We start from the raw sequence: 16,257 nt of genomic DNA on the forward strand, positions 1-16,257 counted from the left end.
TGCAGGGGATTAGACAGATGAACTGCAGCCCCCAGATGCCCCAGCCTCCAGGGGGAGACATCAACACGTGCAGTTTTTAATAATATTAACCCATTTATCGGTTTCCTGTATCTGTGCAAGAATCCTTAAAAACACAGTCCATGAGAACGGTCCATTTTTTTAATTTAAGAACGCAGTCCATTGTAGTTTCCTTAGTCGTATGTACAGGAAGGATACACATGGTCCAATGAAATGCTTACTTGCAGGTTCCTTCTCGACAATGCAACAATAAATAAAAGACCATACGAAACATAAAGTAAATGGCTCAGTGGAATCAACCTTTCAGCATCCCCAGGTAAGGGACATAAAGGAGATGCTTCTACACCTGCATTGCTTGCTGTTTGGGGTTTTAGGCTGGGTTTCTGTACAGCACTTTGAGATATCAGCTGATGTACGAAGGGCTATATAAATACATTTGATTTGATGAACATTGAACAGATTGTTCGGTATTTGAGGGCAAATGAAGTCATGACAGCCACAGGTTTTTGTTTTATCCCTTCACTAACCCCTCATTCAACTACACGTGGTCTCAATTATAGATGATGAATAGCTGAACATGGTGTTTGTGCAGGGCAGGAATAAAAATGTGCACACACAGTGTAGTACCTTGGGGAAGAAACCATTTGCCTCATTAAATAAAATCATTTTTAAAATTCGCTTCACATGTTACAATGAGCTAACAATTCTGCGTGATCAAGAATAACGTGTGGATCTACTTCTAACATAGTGATGATGCACACTGCTGAATAAACTCCTGGGATAGAGTGTTTTTCCTGGTGGATGGGAGGTTCCCCAGTTCTATACATCTGTCCTGGTGACCAGGAACCAGGAAGAGCTTGCCTGCTAACGGCTGATAAAAAGCAGTGACTAAACATTTGAATTCAAAATGTATATGAAAATAAATTAACATCATTTGGTGAATAAATAACTGTAATACTTAGTTTGCCATCAATTCATTCGTTTGGGGAACTTTCACGGTGTCGCAAGGTGTTATGGGAAAGCCTCCCCGGCAAAGAGAATGAAAAAGTATTCTCCTCATGCTTGATTTGTTTTCCAGACCTCCAAAGTACACTTATAGACAGGACTAACTGACGTCATGCATAAATGTGCGCGACTTTTGGCTGCAGTAAGAAAGCCATCACCATCTACGCCCATTCAACATAGCCTATATTTATGTTTCAGTTACTTCAAAATAAAACTTTTGGGCTCTCATACACGCTCTAGACAGAACACAAGTACGCAATTTGGAACAAAGCCACAGTTTCTTTATAAAAAATAATCACAATAATGTTTACTTGATTGCTTGCTTCCTCCCTTGTCTCCTTCACAAATTACATTGGAGTAAAAGATCTGAGTTTCCTCTCCTCTGATCTTCTCCTCCAATTGGTTTCGAGAAGGATGCAAGGCAAGAGGACATGAGGAATCTAGGAAATACAATTGGAGATTCACCCACAGAATCAGAGAGAGTACCTGGCGCTGAACAAACTTCTGGATGACTTTCTTGGCCTGTTGGAAGGGCGGTTCCTGTCCCGGGGCAGAGTTGGACATGGAGAAACCCACATCCAGACACAGAACCAACGCTGTCTAGTTTAGCAACACAGAGAGGACATACTTTTAATTATTCAAATACAATACACATACTGGTGTTGTGTTCTGACTCGTAGTTAGTAATGCATGTAGCCTGCAGCAGTTAGACCCCTCCTTTGAGCAACATGCTGTCTTTGTTTGGGAGAACACAAGGGCAAGACCCACTTATCTCCAGAAGGGGCGGGTTTACAGACACTAACACATTTCCTGGGCTGTATTCATTACACCAATTCTGTTGGAAAACTTGTCTTAAACAGAAACAACGGAATGAGGAAGGACCTACTTAAATTCTCTCAAGTTTTAATGTCACATGCACAAGTACAGTGAAACGCCTTCCTTTAAAGCTCTAAACCCAACAGTGCAGTTGCAAAACTGAACGATCACACTCCTATGGTGTATTTACGCCAATTCTATTGCGAAACGGTTTACTTCAAACTGAGTTTTTATTGATAAATTCAGGTAGCTAAGAACTTCCCCGTATCGTTTCAGTTTGGTTGTTAAACGACAAAAAGGTTTCCATCGCAAGACGTAATGAATACACCCCTGGATTGACGTGAAGACATAGTGAGAGATGTAGCCATAGCGTAAATCACCAATATCATCACAAACAACTTTAACGTTAGTGATTCTAGCTAACTTATCGAGGACTAAACTCCACGGTGAAGGACTTCCTTCATTGAGGAGTTTAGTCCACTAGTTAACAAACTAATGGAACAATTCACTGCTAAAATGTAAGGACTAGCATGTAGATATTATTAATTATTTAATAATTATCTACAGTTCTTGAACATAAATAAATAATAGCTTGCAAGATATGAGTCAGTAAAACTCGAAGGACTTGCCTTCGCTGAACGCGCCATCTTGATTCCCTTTCCCTCGCTTTTTAATGAGTCCGGAGGGGAAGCAAACGTAAGGTAGGAATGGTTCCTACACAAAAATGTACTTTTCCGCTTAAATGTTCATGTACCGAATAAAAATCTAAAATTCAATGGGTTTCCATCGCAGTTTTGTCACAAAACTACTCTGGTTTTGGCTCATGCGCTCTATGCAACATTTTTCCAATTCAGTGCGGGTAGGCGCTGTGAGTAGGTTAGTATACACATGATGATTTTATTATGGGTAAAAGCGAGAATATTTTGATGTGTCAAACCGCAGTTCAGCATCGATCATCATGTCACCAGAATAAGACCCTCATCATTGTACTTTCACCACCATGTGAAGTTCATTGTGAGTAATTTAATCTGTAGCCTAATAAACTGCAAGATTTCCCAAATCCTGGTGAGAGGACCACACACCATATCATCCACTGACTCCAAATTTCCTTCGATATGATGGTTATATCAATATTTACACATTAAGGCATTTCCACCGCAATTCCTTGCATAATTTATTTTACAGACACAAATAGATCCCAAAATAACATTATCTGTCAGCGTTTATACGGTTGTATTTTCCATCACAATGGTCATTCTTTTTTTTAAATTATTTTTTATTTAACCTTTATTTAACTAGGAAAGTCAGTTAAAAAAAATACTTATTTACAATGACAGTCTACCAAAAGGCAAAAAGGCCTCCTGCGGGACAGGGGCTGGGATTAAAAATACAAAAAAATGTAATATAAATATAGGACAAAACACCCATCATGACAAGAGAGAAAACACAACACTACATAAAGAGAGACAACATAGCATGGCAGCAGTACATGGAAACACAGCATGGTAGCAACACAACATGGCAGCAGCACAACATGGTACAAACATTATTGGGCACAGACAACAGCACACAAGGCAGGAACGTAAAGATAACAACACATCACGCGAAGCAGACACAACTGTCCGTAAGAGTGTCCATGATTTAGTCTTTGAGTGAAGAAAATTAGATAAAACTGTCCAGTTTGAGTGTTTATTGCAGCTCGTTCCAGAAGGTGGTTGCAGTGAACTGAAAAGACAAGCGACCCAGGGATGTGAGGCCTAACAGGGTTTTATAAATAAGCATCAACCAGTGGGTCCTTGCGACGGGTATACAGAGATGACCAGTTTACAGAGGAGTACAGAGTGCAGTGTTGTGTCCTATAAGGAGCATTGGTGGTAAATCTGATGGCTGAATGCTAAAGAACATCTAGCCGCTCCAGAGCACCCTAACCTGCCGATCTATAAATTATATCTCCGTAATCTAGCATGGGTAGGAAGGTCATCTGAATCAGGGTTAGTTTGGCAGCTGGGGTGAAAGAGGAGAGATTACGATAGAGGAAACCACATCTAGATTTAACTTTAGCCTGCAGCTTTGATACAGTTGAAGTCGGAAGTTTACATACACCTTAGCCAAATACATTTCAACTCAGTTTTCACAATTCCTGACATTTAATCTCAGTAAAAATTCCCTGTTTTAGGTCAGTTAGGATCACCACTTTATTTAAAGAATGTGACATGTCAGAATAATAGTAGAGAGAATGATTTATTTCAGCTTTTATTTCTTTCATCACATTCCCAGTGGGTCAGAAGTTTACATACACTCAATTAGTATTTGGTAGCATTGCCTTTAAATTGTTTAACTTGGGTCAAATGTTTCGGGTAGCCTTCCACAAGCTTCCCACAATAAGTTGGGTGAATTTTTGGCCCATTCCTCCTGACAGAGCTGGTGTAACTGAGTCAGGTTTGTAGGCCTCTTTGCTCACACATGCCTTTTCGGTTCTGCCCACAAATTCTCTATAGGATTGAGGTCATGGCTTTGTGATGGCCACTCCAGTAACTTGACTTTGTTGTCCTTAAGCCATTTTTCCACAACTTTGGAAAGATGCTTGGGGTCATTGTCCATTTGGAAGACCCATTTGCGACCAAGCTTTTACTTCCTAACTGATGTCTTGAGATGTTGCTTCAATATATCCACATAATTTTTCTACCTCATGATGCCATCTATTTTGTGTGGTGCACAGGTCCCTCCTGCAGCAAAGCACCCCCACAACATGATGCTGCCACCCCCGTGCTTCACAGTTGGGATGGTGTTCTTTGGCTTGCAAGCATCCCCCTTTTTCCTCCGAACATAACAATGGTCATTATGGCCAAACAGTTCTATTTTTGTTTCATTAGACCAGAGGACATTTCTCCAAAAAGTACGATCTTTGTCCCCATGTGCAGTTGCAAACCATAGTCTGGCTTTTTTTATGGTGGTTTTGGAGCAGTGGCTTCTTCCTTGCTGAGTGGCCTTTCAGGTTATGTCGATATGACTCGTTTTACTGTGGATATAGATACTTTTGTACCTGTTTCCTCCAGCATCTTCTCAAGATCCGTTTCTGTTGTTCTGGGATTGATTTGTACTTTTCACACCAAAGTACATTAATCTCTAGGAGACAGAATGTGTCTCCTTCCTGAGCATGATGATGGCTGCATGGTCCCATGGTGTTTATACTTGCATACTATTATTTGTACATATGAACGTGATACCTTCAGGCGTTTGGAAATTGCTCCCAAAGATGATCCAGATATGTGGAGGTCTACAATTTTTTTCTGAGGTCTTGGCTGATTTCTTTTGATTTTCCCATGATGCCACAGGTACAGCTCCAATTGACTCAAATTATGTTAAGTAGCCTATCAGAAGCTTCTAAAGCCATGATATCAAGCAAAGAGGCACTGAGTTTTAAGGTAGGCCTTGAAATATATCCACAGGTACACCTCCAATTGACTCAAATTATGTCAATTAGCCTATCAGAAGCTTCTAAAGCCATGATATAATTTTCTGGTATTTTCCAAGCTGTTTAAAGGCACAGTCAACTTAGTGTATGTAAACTTCTGACCCACTGGAATTGTGATACAGTGAATTATAAGTGAAATAATCTGTCTAAACAATTGTTGGAAAAATTACTTGTGTCATGCAAAGTAGATGTCCTAACCGACTTGCCAAAACTATAGTTTGTTAACAAGAAATTTGTGGAGTGGTGGACTACAACCTAAGTGCATGTAAACTTCCTGTATACCAGGAGCTGTGCCTGGCCCCCCACGTCTGTTGACTCATGTATGCGAAGCAGTAATTGTTTCAAAACAGCTCCTGCCACGTCACTGATGCGTCGTGAAACAGTGTTGTTTGATGGAGGCTTTGTCTGTATAGTTTTTTGGGGCCTTTTCCACCAGCATTGTCCCAGCCATATCAGCAGGAAGAATAAAGTCCTCCACAATAGTATGGGGATGGCCTGTCCTAGCCACTCACCAAATAAGACGCTTCAGCCCCTTCTTATTAATGGTATCTGTTGCTTTTATACATGTCTTACTACTCGAAAGTCATCTTAATTCTCGCTCCACAAACTCTCATGGCTGATTTTCCTAATTGTCATGTTTCGTTTCTAAATGTCTGCTCAAGAGTGAAGGTTTCCAGTGAGAGTGTAAAGGTTAATGTCATTGGAAGTTAATTATTTGACTAGGCTACCTGTATTTAATATTGTGTTGTTGTATAGCCCGGTTGGAAAATCTAAATGCACTGTTTGAAAATGTGAATCACATTTTTATTTGGCGTACCCCGATGGCATTGCGCGTACCACTAGGAATAGCCGACGTAGACTAACCTACCCACAGCGTTGGCAAGATGCTGGATAGAGCGCATGTGCCAAGACCAGAGTAGTTGTGGCAAAACTAATCGGTAGAGTTCCAAATGCGATGGAAACACATTGAACTTCAGATTTTTAGTCAGTACATGAAAACTGAAGTGAAAAACTATGTTATCACACACAGCCTTTTATCTGCAACAAAGTCAATTTGATAGAAACATCTCTTTTCAACCCCATTATAAACGCAGATTTGTAGGGGATTTGTTTTCAATAATCAAAAACCATAAAATAATTTTAATTCATGCAAAATAAAACGAATAGACTCACACATCTCTTCCTTTAAACTGTATTTTATGGAATTATTGTGACTGCAATGCCAATGTTGTCCACTAGGCGACATAATATTATATGAGCTCAGCAAGTGCTTCCAGATACAAGCGCTGTATCTTACAGAATCCTCATTATTAGAATGTGTCACATTCTATTAGAACGTCGATCCAATCACCGTTCAGGTCTAGCTACACACCGACCTAACTACAGTACCGGGCCTCCATGGGTCTAGAGATAGTCAGGACACTGTACGTGTTGCTGACCCGGACTGATAAACTGTAGTAGGTCAACACCCTCAGTGCTCTGTTATGGACACAGCTTCAGGAATATTGTTTTACTGTACAGTAATGTAGTCAATCATCACCAGTTTGATTGGCTGACTACATGACATGATCACCCTCAGATGCCTCAGGGCTTTTATTATTATAATTCATCTTTATTTAACTAGGCAAGTCAGTTAAGAACAAATTCTTATTTACGACGGCCTACCCCGGCCAAACCCTAACCCGGATGACGCTGGGCCAATTGTGCGCTGCACTATGGGACTCCAAATCATGGCCTGGTTGCGAACCAGGGTCTGTAGTGATGTCTCTAGCACTGAGATACAGTGCCTTAGACCGCTGCGCCACTCGGACACCTCAGATAGTAGGACAGCCAATAAGCTGACAATATTATCACCGACTTACCTGTAAATGTTCCATATGTAACCAACTACAGGGTGCCTCAATCTTTTTGCCTGTCATAGTCATGTGAGGAACATACAGCCTGCTGTTAAAGCCCCTCGGAACCCCACTGTGAGCAGTCACTAGCTTATATAGGTCTATACTTGATACAACTCTTTCTGAAATCTATTTAAAATATCTAATTGTCATAAAGATAGTGGTTTAACATGCATGACAAAATTACTCCACTGTTACTGTGAAAATCATTCAGGTTATATTCCCATATATTGTATCTGATGTGAGTGAAGAGTGAGTGAACAGCAGACACAGATTGAACCTCCGTATAGAGCAGAAGTACTGACCAACATATCACACAGATTGAACCTCCGTATAGAGCAGAAGTACTGACCAACATATCACACAGATTGAACCTCCGTATAGAGCAGAAGTACTGACCAACATATCACACAGATTGAACCTCCGTATAGAGCAGAAGTACTGACCAACATATCACACAGATTGAACCTCCGTATAGAGCAGAAGTACTGACCAACATATCACACAGATTGAACCTCCATATAGAGCAGAAGTACTGACCAACATATCACACAGATTGAACCTCCGTATAGAGCAGAAGTACTGACCAACATATCACACAGATTGAACCTCCGTATAGAGCAGAAGTACTGACCAACATAAACTTTTAGATCCTTTAAAATATTTGTTTATGCTTTTGTCTGCTGAATGATGGAGCCCCGGAGTTCCTTCCACCCTGACACAGCATTAAATGTGATATTTTCAACCTTGCTTAGAGAAAGAAAGGTAAAGTACTATTTCATAGAGAAAGGTAAAGTATTATTTCATAGAGAAAGGTAAAGTACTATTTCATAGAGAAAGGTAAAGTACTATTTCATAGAGAAAGGTAAAGTACTATTTCATAGAGAAAGGTAAAGTACTATTTCATAGAGAAAGGTAAAGTACTATTTCATAGAGAAAGGTAAAGTACTATTTCATAGAGAAAGGTAAAGTACTATTTCATAGAGAAGGTAAAGTACTATTTCATGGAGAAAGGTAAAGTACTATTTCATAGAGAAAGGTAAAGTACTATTTCATAGAGAAAGGTAAAGTACTATTTCATAGAGAAAGGTAAAGTACTATTTCATAGAGAAAGGTAAAGTACTATTTCATAGAGAAAGGTAAAGTACTATTTCATAGAGAAAGGTAAAGTACTATTTCATAGAGAAAGGTAAAGTACTATTTCATAGAGAAAGGTAAAGTACTATTTCATGGAGAAAGGTAAAGTACTATTTCATAGAGAAAGGTAAAGTACTATTTCATAGAGAAAGGTAAAGTACTATTTCATAGAGAAAGGTAAAGTACTATTTCATAGAGAAAGGTAAAGTACTATTTCATAGAGAAAGGTAAAGTACTATTTCATAGAGAAAGGTAAAGTACTATTTCATAGAGAAAGGTAAAGTACTATTTCATAGAGAAAGGTAAAGTACTATTTCATAGAGAAAGGTAAAGTACTACTTCATAGAGAAAGGTAAAGTACTATTTCATAGAGAAAGGTAAAGTACTATTTCATAGAGAAAGGTAAAGTACTATTTCATAGAGAAAGGTAAAGTACTATTTCATAGAGAAAGGTAAAGTACTATTTCATAGAGAAAGGTAAAGTATTACTTCATAGAGAAAGGTAAAGTATTACTTCATAGAGAAAGGTAAAGTATTACTTCATAGAGAAAGGTAAAGTACTATTTCATAGAGAAAGGTAAAGTACTATTTCATAGAGAAAGGTAAAGTATTATTTCATAGAGAAAGGTAAAGTATTACTTCATAGAGAAAGGTAAAGTACTATTTCATAGAGAAAGGTAAAGTACTATGTCATTGAGTAAGGTAAAGTATTATTTCATAGAGAAAGGTAAAGTATTATTTCATAGAGAAAGGTAAAGTACTATTTCATGGAGAAAGGTAAAGTACTATTTCATAGAGAAAGGTAAAGTACTATTTCATGGAGAAAGGTAAAGTACTATTTCATAGAGAAAGGTAAAGTACTATTTCATAGAGAAAGGTAAAGTACTATTTCATGGAGAAAGGTAAAGTACTATTTCATAGAGAAAGGTAAAGTACTATTTCATGGAGAAAGGTAAAGTACTATTTCATGGAGAAAGGTAAAGTACTATTTCATAGAGAAAGGTAAAGTACTATTTCATAGAGAAAGGTAAAGTACTATTTCATAGAGAAAGGTAAAGTATTACTTCATAGAGAAAGGTAAAGTACTATTTCATAGAGAAAGGTAAAGTACTATTTCATAGAGAAAGGTAAAGTACTATTTCATAGAGAAAGGTAAAGTACTATTTCATAGAGAAAGGTAAAGTACTATTTCATAGAGAAAGGTAAAGTACTATTTCATAGAGAAAGGTAAAGTACTATTTCATAGAGAAAGGTAAAGTACTATTTCATAGAGAAAGGTAAAGTACTATTTCATAGAGAAAGGTAAAGTACTATTTCATAGAGAAAGGTAAAGTACTATTTCATAGAGAAAGGTAAAGTATTATTTCATAGAGAAAGGTAAAGTACTATTTCATAGAGAAAGGTAAAGTACTATTTCATAGAGAAAGGTAAAGTACTATTTCATAGAGAAAGGTAAAGTATTATTTCATAGAGAAAGGTAAAGTATTATTTCATAGAGAAAGGTAAAGTACTATTTCATAGAGAAAGGTAAAGTATTATTTCATAGAGAAAGGTAAAGTATTATTTCATAGAGAAAGGTAAAGTACTATTTCATAGAGAAATGTAAAGTATTATTTCATAGAGAAAGGTAAAGTATTATTTCATAGAGAAAGGTAAAGTACTATTTCATAGAGAAAGGTAAAGTATTATTTCATAGAGAAAGGTAAAGTACTATTTCATAGAGAAAGGTAAAGTACTATTTCATAGAGAAAGGTAAAGTACTATTTCATAGAGAAAGGTAAAGTACTATTTCATAGAGAAAGGTAAAGTATTATTTCATAGAGAAAGGTAAAGTACTATTTCATAGAGAAAGGTAAAGTACTATTTCATAGAGAAAGGTAAAGTACTATTTCATAGAGAAAGGTAAAGTACTATTTCATAGAGAAAGGTAAAGTATTACTTCATGCAGGTACAGTAGATATAAAGGTAACTTCCTGCATGTCCTATCAAGGCTTTTCAGGGCAACAGTTATTCAACAAAGATCAAAATCTAATTTTATTTGCGCCAAATACACATGCGCCAGGTATAGACCTCACTGTGAAATGCTGACTTACCATCCCATAACCAACATCCCATAACAAACATCCCATAACCAACATCCCATAACCAACATCCCATAACCAACAATGCAGTTCAAGAAAATAGAGTAAAAAAAAAAGAAAAAAAAGTAAAAGAATAAAATAACAAAAATGAGAGTCAATGTGGAGACTATATACAGGGGGTACAGAGTCAATGTGGAGGCTATATACAGGGGGTACAGAGTCAATGTGGAGGCTATATACAGGAGGTACCAGTACAGAGTCAATGTGGAGGCTATATACAGGGGGTACCGATACAGAGTCAATGTGGAGGCTATATACAGGGGGTACAGAGTCAATGTGGAGGCTATATACAGGGGGTACAGAGTCAATGTGGAGGCTATATACAGGAGGTACCAGTACAGAGTCAATGTGGAGGCTATATACAGGGGGTACCGGTACAGAGTCAATGTGGAGGCTATATACAGGGGGTACCGGTACAGAGTCAATGTGGAGGCTATATACAGGGGGTACAGAGTCAATGTGGAGGCTATATACAGGAGGTACCAGTACAGAGTCAATGTGGAGGCTATATACAGGGGGTACCGGTACAGAGTCAATGTGGAGGCTATATACAGGGGGTACCAGTACAGAGTCAATGTGGAGGCTATATACAGGGGGTACCAGTACAGAGTCAATGTGGAGGCTATATACAGGGGGTACCGGTACAGAGTCAATGTGGAGGCTATATACAGGGGGTACTGGTACAGAGTCAATGTGGAGGCTGTATGCAGGGGGTACCGGTACAGAGTCCATGTGGAGACTGTATATACAGGGGGTACCGGTACAGAGTCAATGTGGAGGCTATATACAGGGTGTTACGGTACAGAGTCAATGTGGAGGCTATATACAGGGGGTACCGGTACAGAGTCAATGTGGAGGCTATATACAGGGGGTACCGGTACAGAGTCAATGTGGAGACTATATACAGGGGGTACCAGTACAGAGTCAATGTGGAGGCTATATACAGGGGGTACCGGTACAGAGTCAATGTGGAGGCTATATACAGGGGGTACCAGTACTGAGTCAATGTGGAGGCTCATACAGGGGCTACCAGTACAGAGTCAATGTGGAGGCTATATACAGGGTGTTACGGTACAGAGTCAATGTGGAGGCTATATACAGGGGGTACCGGTACAGAGTCAATGTGGAGGCTATATACAGGGGTACCGGTACAGAGTCAATGTGGAGACTATATACAGGGGGTACCAGTACAGAGTCAATGTGGAGGCTATATACAGGGGGTACCGGTACAGAGTCAATGTGGAGGCTATATACAGGGGTACCGGTACAGAGTCAATGTGGAGGCTATATACAGGGGGTACCGGTACAGAGTCAATGTGGAGGCTATATACAGGGGGTACCGGTACAGAGTCAATGTGGAGGCTATATACAGGGGGTACCGGTACAGAGTCAATGTGGAGGCTATATACAGGGGGTACCGGTACAGAGTCAATGTGGAGGCTATATACAGGGGGTACCGGTACAGAGTCAATGTGGAGGCTACATACAGGGGGTACCGGTACAGAGTCAATATGGAGGCTACATACAGGGGGTACCGGTACAGAGTCAATGTGGAGGCTATATACAGGGGGTACCGGTACAGAGTCAATGTGGAGGCTATATACAGGGGGTACCGGTACAGAGTTAATGTGGAGGCTATATACAGGGGGTACAGGTACAGAGTCAATGTGGAGGCTATATACAGGGGGTACCGGTACAGAGTCAATGTGGAGGCTATATACAGGGGGTACCGGTACAGAGTCAATGTGGAGGCTATATACAGGGGGTACCGGTACAGAGTCAATGTGGAGGCTACATACAGGGGGTTACGGTACAGAGTCAATGTGGAGGCTATATACAGGGTATTACGGTACAGAGTCAATGTGGAGGCTATATACAGGGGGTACCGGTACAGAGTCAATGTGGAGGCTATATACAGGGGGTACCGGTACAGAGTCAATGTGGAGGCTATATACAGGGGGTACCGGTACAGAGTCAATGTGGAGGCTATATACAGGGGGTACCGGTACAGAGTCAATGTGGAGGCTATATACAGGGGGTACCGGTACAGAGTCAATGTGGAGGCTATATACAGGGGGTACCGGTACAGAGTCAATGTGGAGGCTATATACAGGGGGTACCGGTACAGAGTCAATGTGGAGGCTATATACAGGGGGTACCGGTACTGAGTCAATGTGGAGGCTATATACAGGGGGTACCGGTACAGAGTCATTGTGGAGGCTATATACAGGGGGTACCAGTACTGAGTCAATGTGGAGGCTATATACAGGGGCTACCAGTACAGAGTCAATGTGGAGGCTATATACAGGGTGTTACGGTACAGAGTCAATGTGGAGGCTATATACAGGGGGTACCGGTACAGAGTCAATGTGGAGGCTATATACAGGGGGTACCGGTACAGAGTCAATGTGGAGGCTATATACAGGGGGTACCGGTACAGAGTCAATGTGGAGGCTATATACAGGGGGTACCGGTACAGAGTCAATGTGGAGGCTATATACAGGGGGTACCAGTACTGAGTCAATGTGGAGGCTATATACAGGGGCTACCAGTACAGAGTCAATGTGGAGACTATATACAGGGTGTTACGGTACAGAGTCAATGTGGAGGCTATATACAGGGGGTACCGGTACAGAGTCAATGTGGAGGCTATATACAGGGGGTACCGGTACAGAGTCAATGTGGAGACTATATACAGGGGGTACCAGTACAGAGTCAATGTGGAGGCTATATACAGGGGGTACCGGTACAGAGTCAATGTGGAGGCTATATACAGGGGGTACCGGTACAGAGTCAATGTGGAGGCTATATACAGGGGGTACCGGTACAGAGTCAATGTGGAGGCTATATACAGGGGGTACCGGTACAGAGTCAATGTGGAGGCTATATACAGGGGTACCGGTACAGAGTCAATGTGGAGGCTATATACAGGGGGTACCGGTACAGAGTCAATGTGGAGGCTATATACAGGGGGTACCGGTACAGAGTCAATGTGGAGGCTACATACAGGGGGTACCGGTACAGAGTCAATATGGAGGCTATATACAGGGGGTACCGGTACAGAGTCAATGTGGAGGCTATATACAGGGGGTACCGGTACAGAGTCAATGTGGAGGCTATATACAGGGGTACTGGTACAGAGTTAATGTGGAGGCTATATACAGGGGGTACCGGTACAGAGTCAATGTGGAGGCTATATACAGGGGGTACCGGTACAGAGTCAATGTGGAGGCTATATACAGGGGGTACCGGTACAGAGTCAATGTGGAGGCTATATACAGGGGTACCGGTACAGAGTCAATGTGGAGGCTATATACAGGGGGTACCGGTACAGAGTCAATGTGGAGGCTATATACAGGGGGTACCGGTACAGAGTCAATGTAGAGGCTATATACAGGGGGTACCGGTACAGAGTCAATGTGGAGGCTATATACAGGGGGCACCGGTACAGAGTCAATGTGGAGGCTATATACAGGGGGTACCGGTACAGAGTCAATGTGGAGGCTATATACAGGGGGTACCGGTACAGAGTCAATGTGGAGGCTATATACAGGGGGTACCGGTACAGAGTCAATGTGGAGGCTATATACAGGGGGTACCGGTACAGAGTCAATGTGGAGGCTATATACAGGGGGCACCGGTACAGAGTCAATGTGGAGGCTACATACAGGGGGTACCGGTACAGAGTCAATGTGGAGGCTATATACAGGGGGCACCGGTACAGAGTCAATGTGGAGGCTATATACAGGGGGTACCGGTACAGAGTCAATGTGGAGGCTATATACAGGGGGTACCGGTACAGAGTCAATGTGGAGGCTATATACAGGGGGTACCGGTACAGAGTCAATGTGGAGGCTATATACAGGGGGTACCGGTACAGAGTCAATGTGGAGGCTATATACAGGGGTACCGGTACAGAGTCAATGTGGAGGCTATATACAGGGGGTACCGGTACAGAGTCAATGTGGAGGCTATATACAGGGGGTACCGGTACAGAGTCAATGTGGAGGCTATATACAGGGGGGTACCGGTACAGAGTCAATGTGGAGGCTATATACAGGGGGTACCGGTACAGAGTCAATGTGGAGGCTATATACAGGGGGTACCGGTACAGAGTCAATGTGGAGGCTATATACAGGGGGTACCGGTACAGAGTCAATGTGGAGGCTATATACAGGGGGTACCGGTACAGAGTCAATGTGGAGGCTATATACAGGGTATTACGGTACAGAGTCAATGTGGAGGCTATATACAGGGGCACACGATAGGCTCCACAAGAACACTTGGAGCCCTGGCCCCTCTCACACTCAGCGTCCAGACGTTCTTTAGAGAGGGCCATGTCCCGGAGTTCTCTCTCTGTTATTTTGTTTATTTTATTTCACCATTATTTAACCAGGTGGCCAGTTAGGGACAAGTTCTCATTTACAACTGCGTCCTGTCCAAGATAAAGCAAAGCAGTGCGACAAAAAAACTACAAGACAGAGTTACAGATGGAATAAACAATAGTAAAGTCAGTAACAAAATTGAAAAAGTCTATATATAGTGTGTGCAAATGGAGTAAGGAGGTAAGGCAATAAATAGGCCGTATTAGCGAAGTAATTGCAATTTATCAAATTAACACTGGAGTGATAGATGCGCAGATGATGATGTGCAAGTAGAGATACTGGTGGGCAAAAGCAAAAAATAGTAAATAAAAACTATATGGGGATGTGGTAGGTAGTTGGGTGGGCTATTTACAGATGGGCTATGTATAGCTGCAGCGATCGGTAAGCTGCTCAGATAGCTGATGTTTAAAGTTAGTGAGGGAAATATAAGTCTCCAACTTCAATGATTTTTGCAATTTGTTCCCATCACTGGCAGCAGAGAACTGGAAGGAAAGGTGGCCAAAGGAAGTGTTGGCTTTGGGGATGACCAGTGAAATATACCTGCTGGAGTGCGTGCTACGGGTGGGTTCTGCTATGGTGACCAGTGAGCTGAGATAAGGCAGGGCTTTACCTAGCAAAGACTTATAGATGACCTGGAGCCAGTGAGTTTCGCGACGAATATGTAGCGAGGCCAGCAGATGAGAGTGTACAGGGCGCAGTGGTGGGTGGTAAATGGTGACAAAACAGATGGCACTGTGATAGACTGCATCCACTTTGCTGAGTAGAGTGTTGCGAGGCTATTTTGTAAATGACATCGCCGAAGTCGAGGATCAGTAGGATAGTCAGTTTTACGAGGGTATGTTTGGCAGCAGGAGTGAAGGATGCTTTGTTGCGAAATAGGATGCCGATTCTAGATTTAATTTTGGATTGGAGATGCTTAATATGAGTCTGGAAGGAGAGTTTACAGTCTAACCAGCCACCTAGGTATTTGTAGTTGTCCACATATTCTAAGTCAGAACCGTCCAGAGTAGTGATGCTAGTCGGCGGGCGGGCGCAGGCAGCGATTGGTTGAAGAGCATGCATTTAGTTTTACTAGCGTTTAAGAGCAGTTGGAGGCCACGGAAGGAGTGTTGTATGGCATTGAAGCTCGTTTGGAGGTTTGTTAACAGTGTCCAAAGAAGGGCCAGATGTATACAGAATGGTGTCGTCTGCGTAGAGGTGGATCAAGCAATCACCCGCAGCAAGAGTGACATCATTGATGAAAAGGGTCGGCCCGAGAATTGAACCCTGTGGTACCACCATAGAGATTGCCAGAGGTCCAGACAACAGGACCTCCGATTTGACACACTGAACTCTATCTGAGAAGTCGTTGGTGAATGAGGCGAGGCAGTCATTTGAGAAACCAA

The 16,257-nt window shown here is 41.5% G+C and overlaps 1 protein-coding gene across 2 annotated transcripts in view; it reads right to left on the reverse strand.

Moving 5' to 3' along the window:
- xrcc5 (X-ray repair complementing defective repair in Chinese hamster cells 5) overlaps positions 1-2,538 on the reverse strand; it is a 58,402-nt gene extending 55,864 nt beyond the window's left edge. For both annotated transcript variants that reach the window (XM_065016404.1, XM_065016414.1), the window contains exons 1-2: positions 2,469-2,538; positions 1,510-1,623 (exon numbers count right to left, since the gene is read on the reverse strand). In XM_065016404.1, the coding sequence (XP_064872476.1) occupies positions 1,510-1,623; positions 2,469-2,486 (132 nt within the window). In that variant the 5' untranslated portion in view covers positions 2,487-2,538. The remainder of the gene's footprint in view (positions 1-1,509; positions 1,624-2,468) is intronic.
- Positions 2,539-16,257: the final 13,719 nt, after the last annotated feature.

Source organism: Oncorhynchus nerka, linkage group LG3, assembly GCF_034236695.1.
Source record: "Oncorhynchus nerka isolate Pitt River linkage group LG3, Oner_Uvic_2.0, whole genome shotgun sequence".
NCBI lineage: Eukaryota > Metazoa > Chordata > Actinopteri > Salmoniformes > Salmonidae > Oncorhynchus > Oncorhynchus nerka.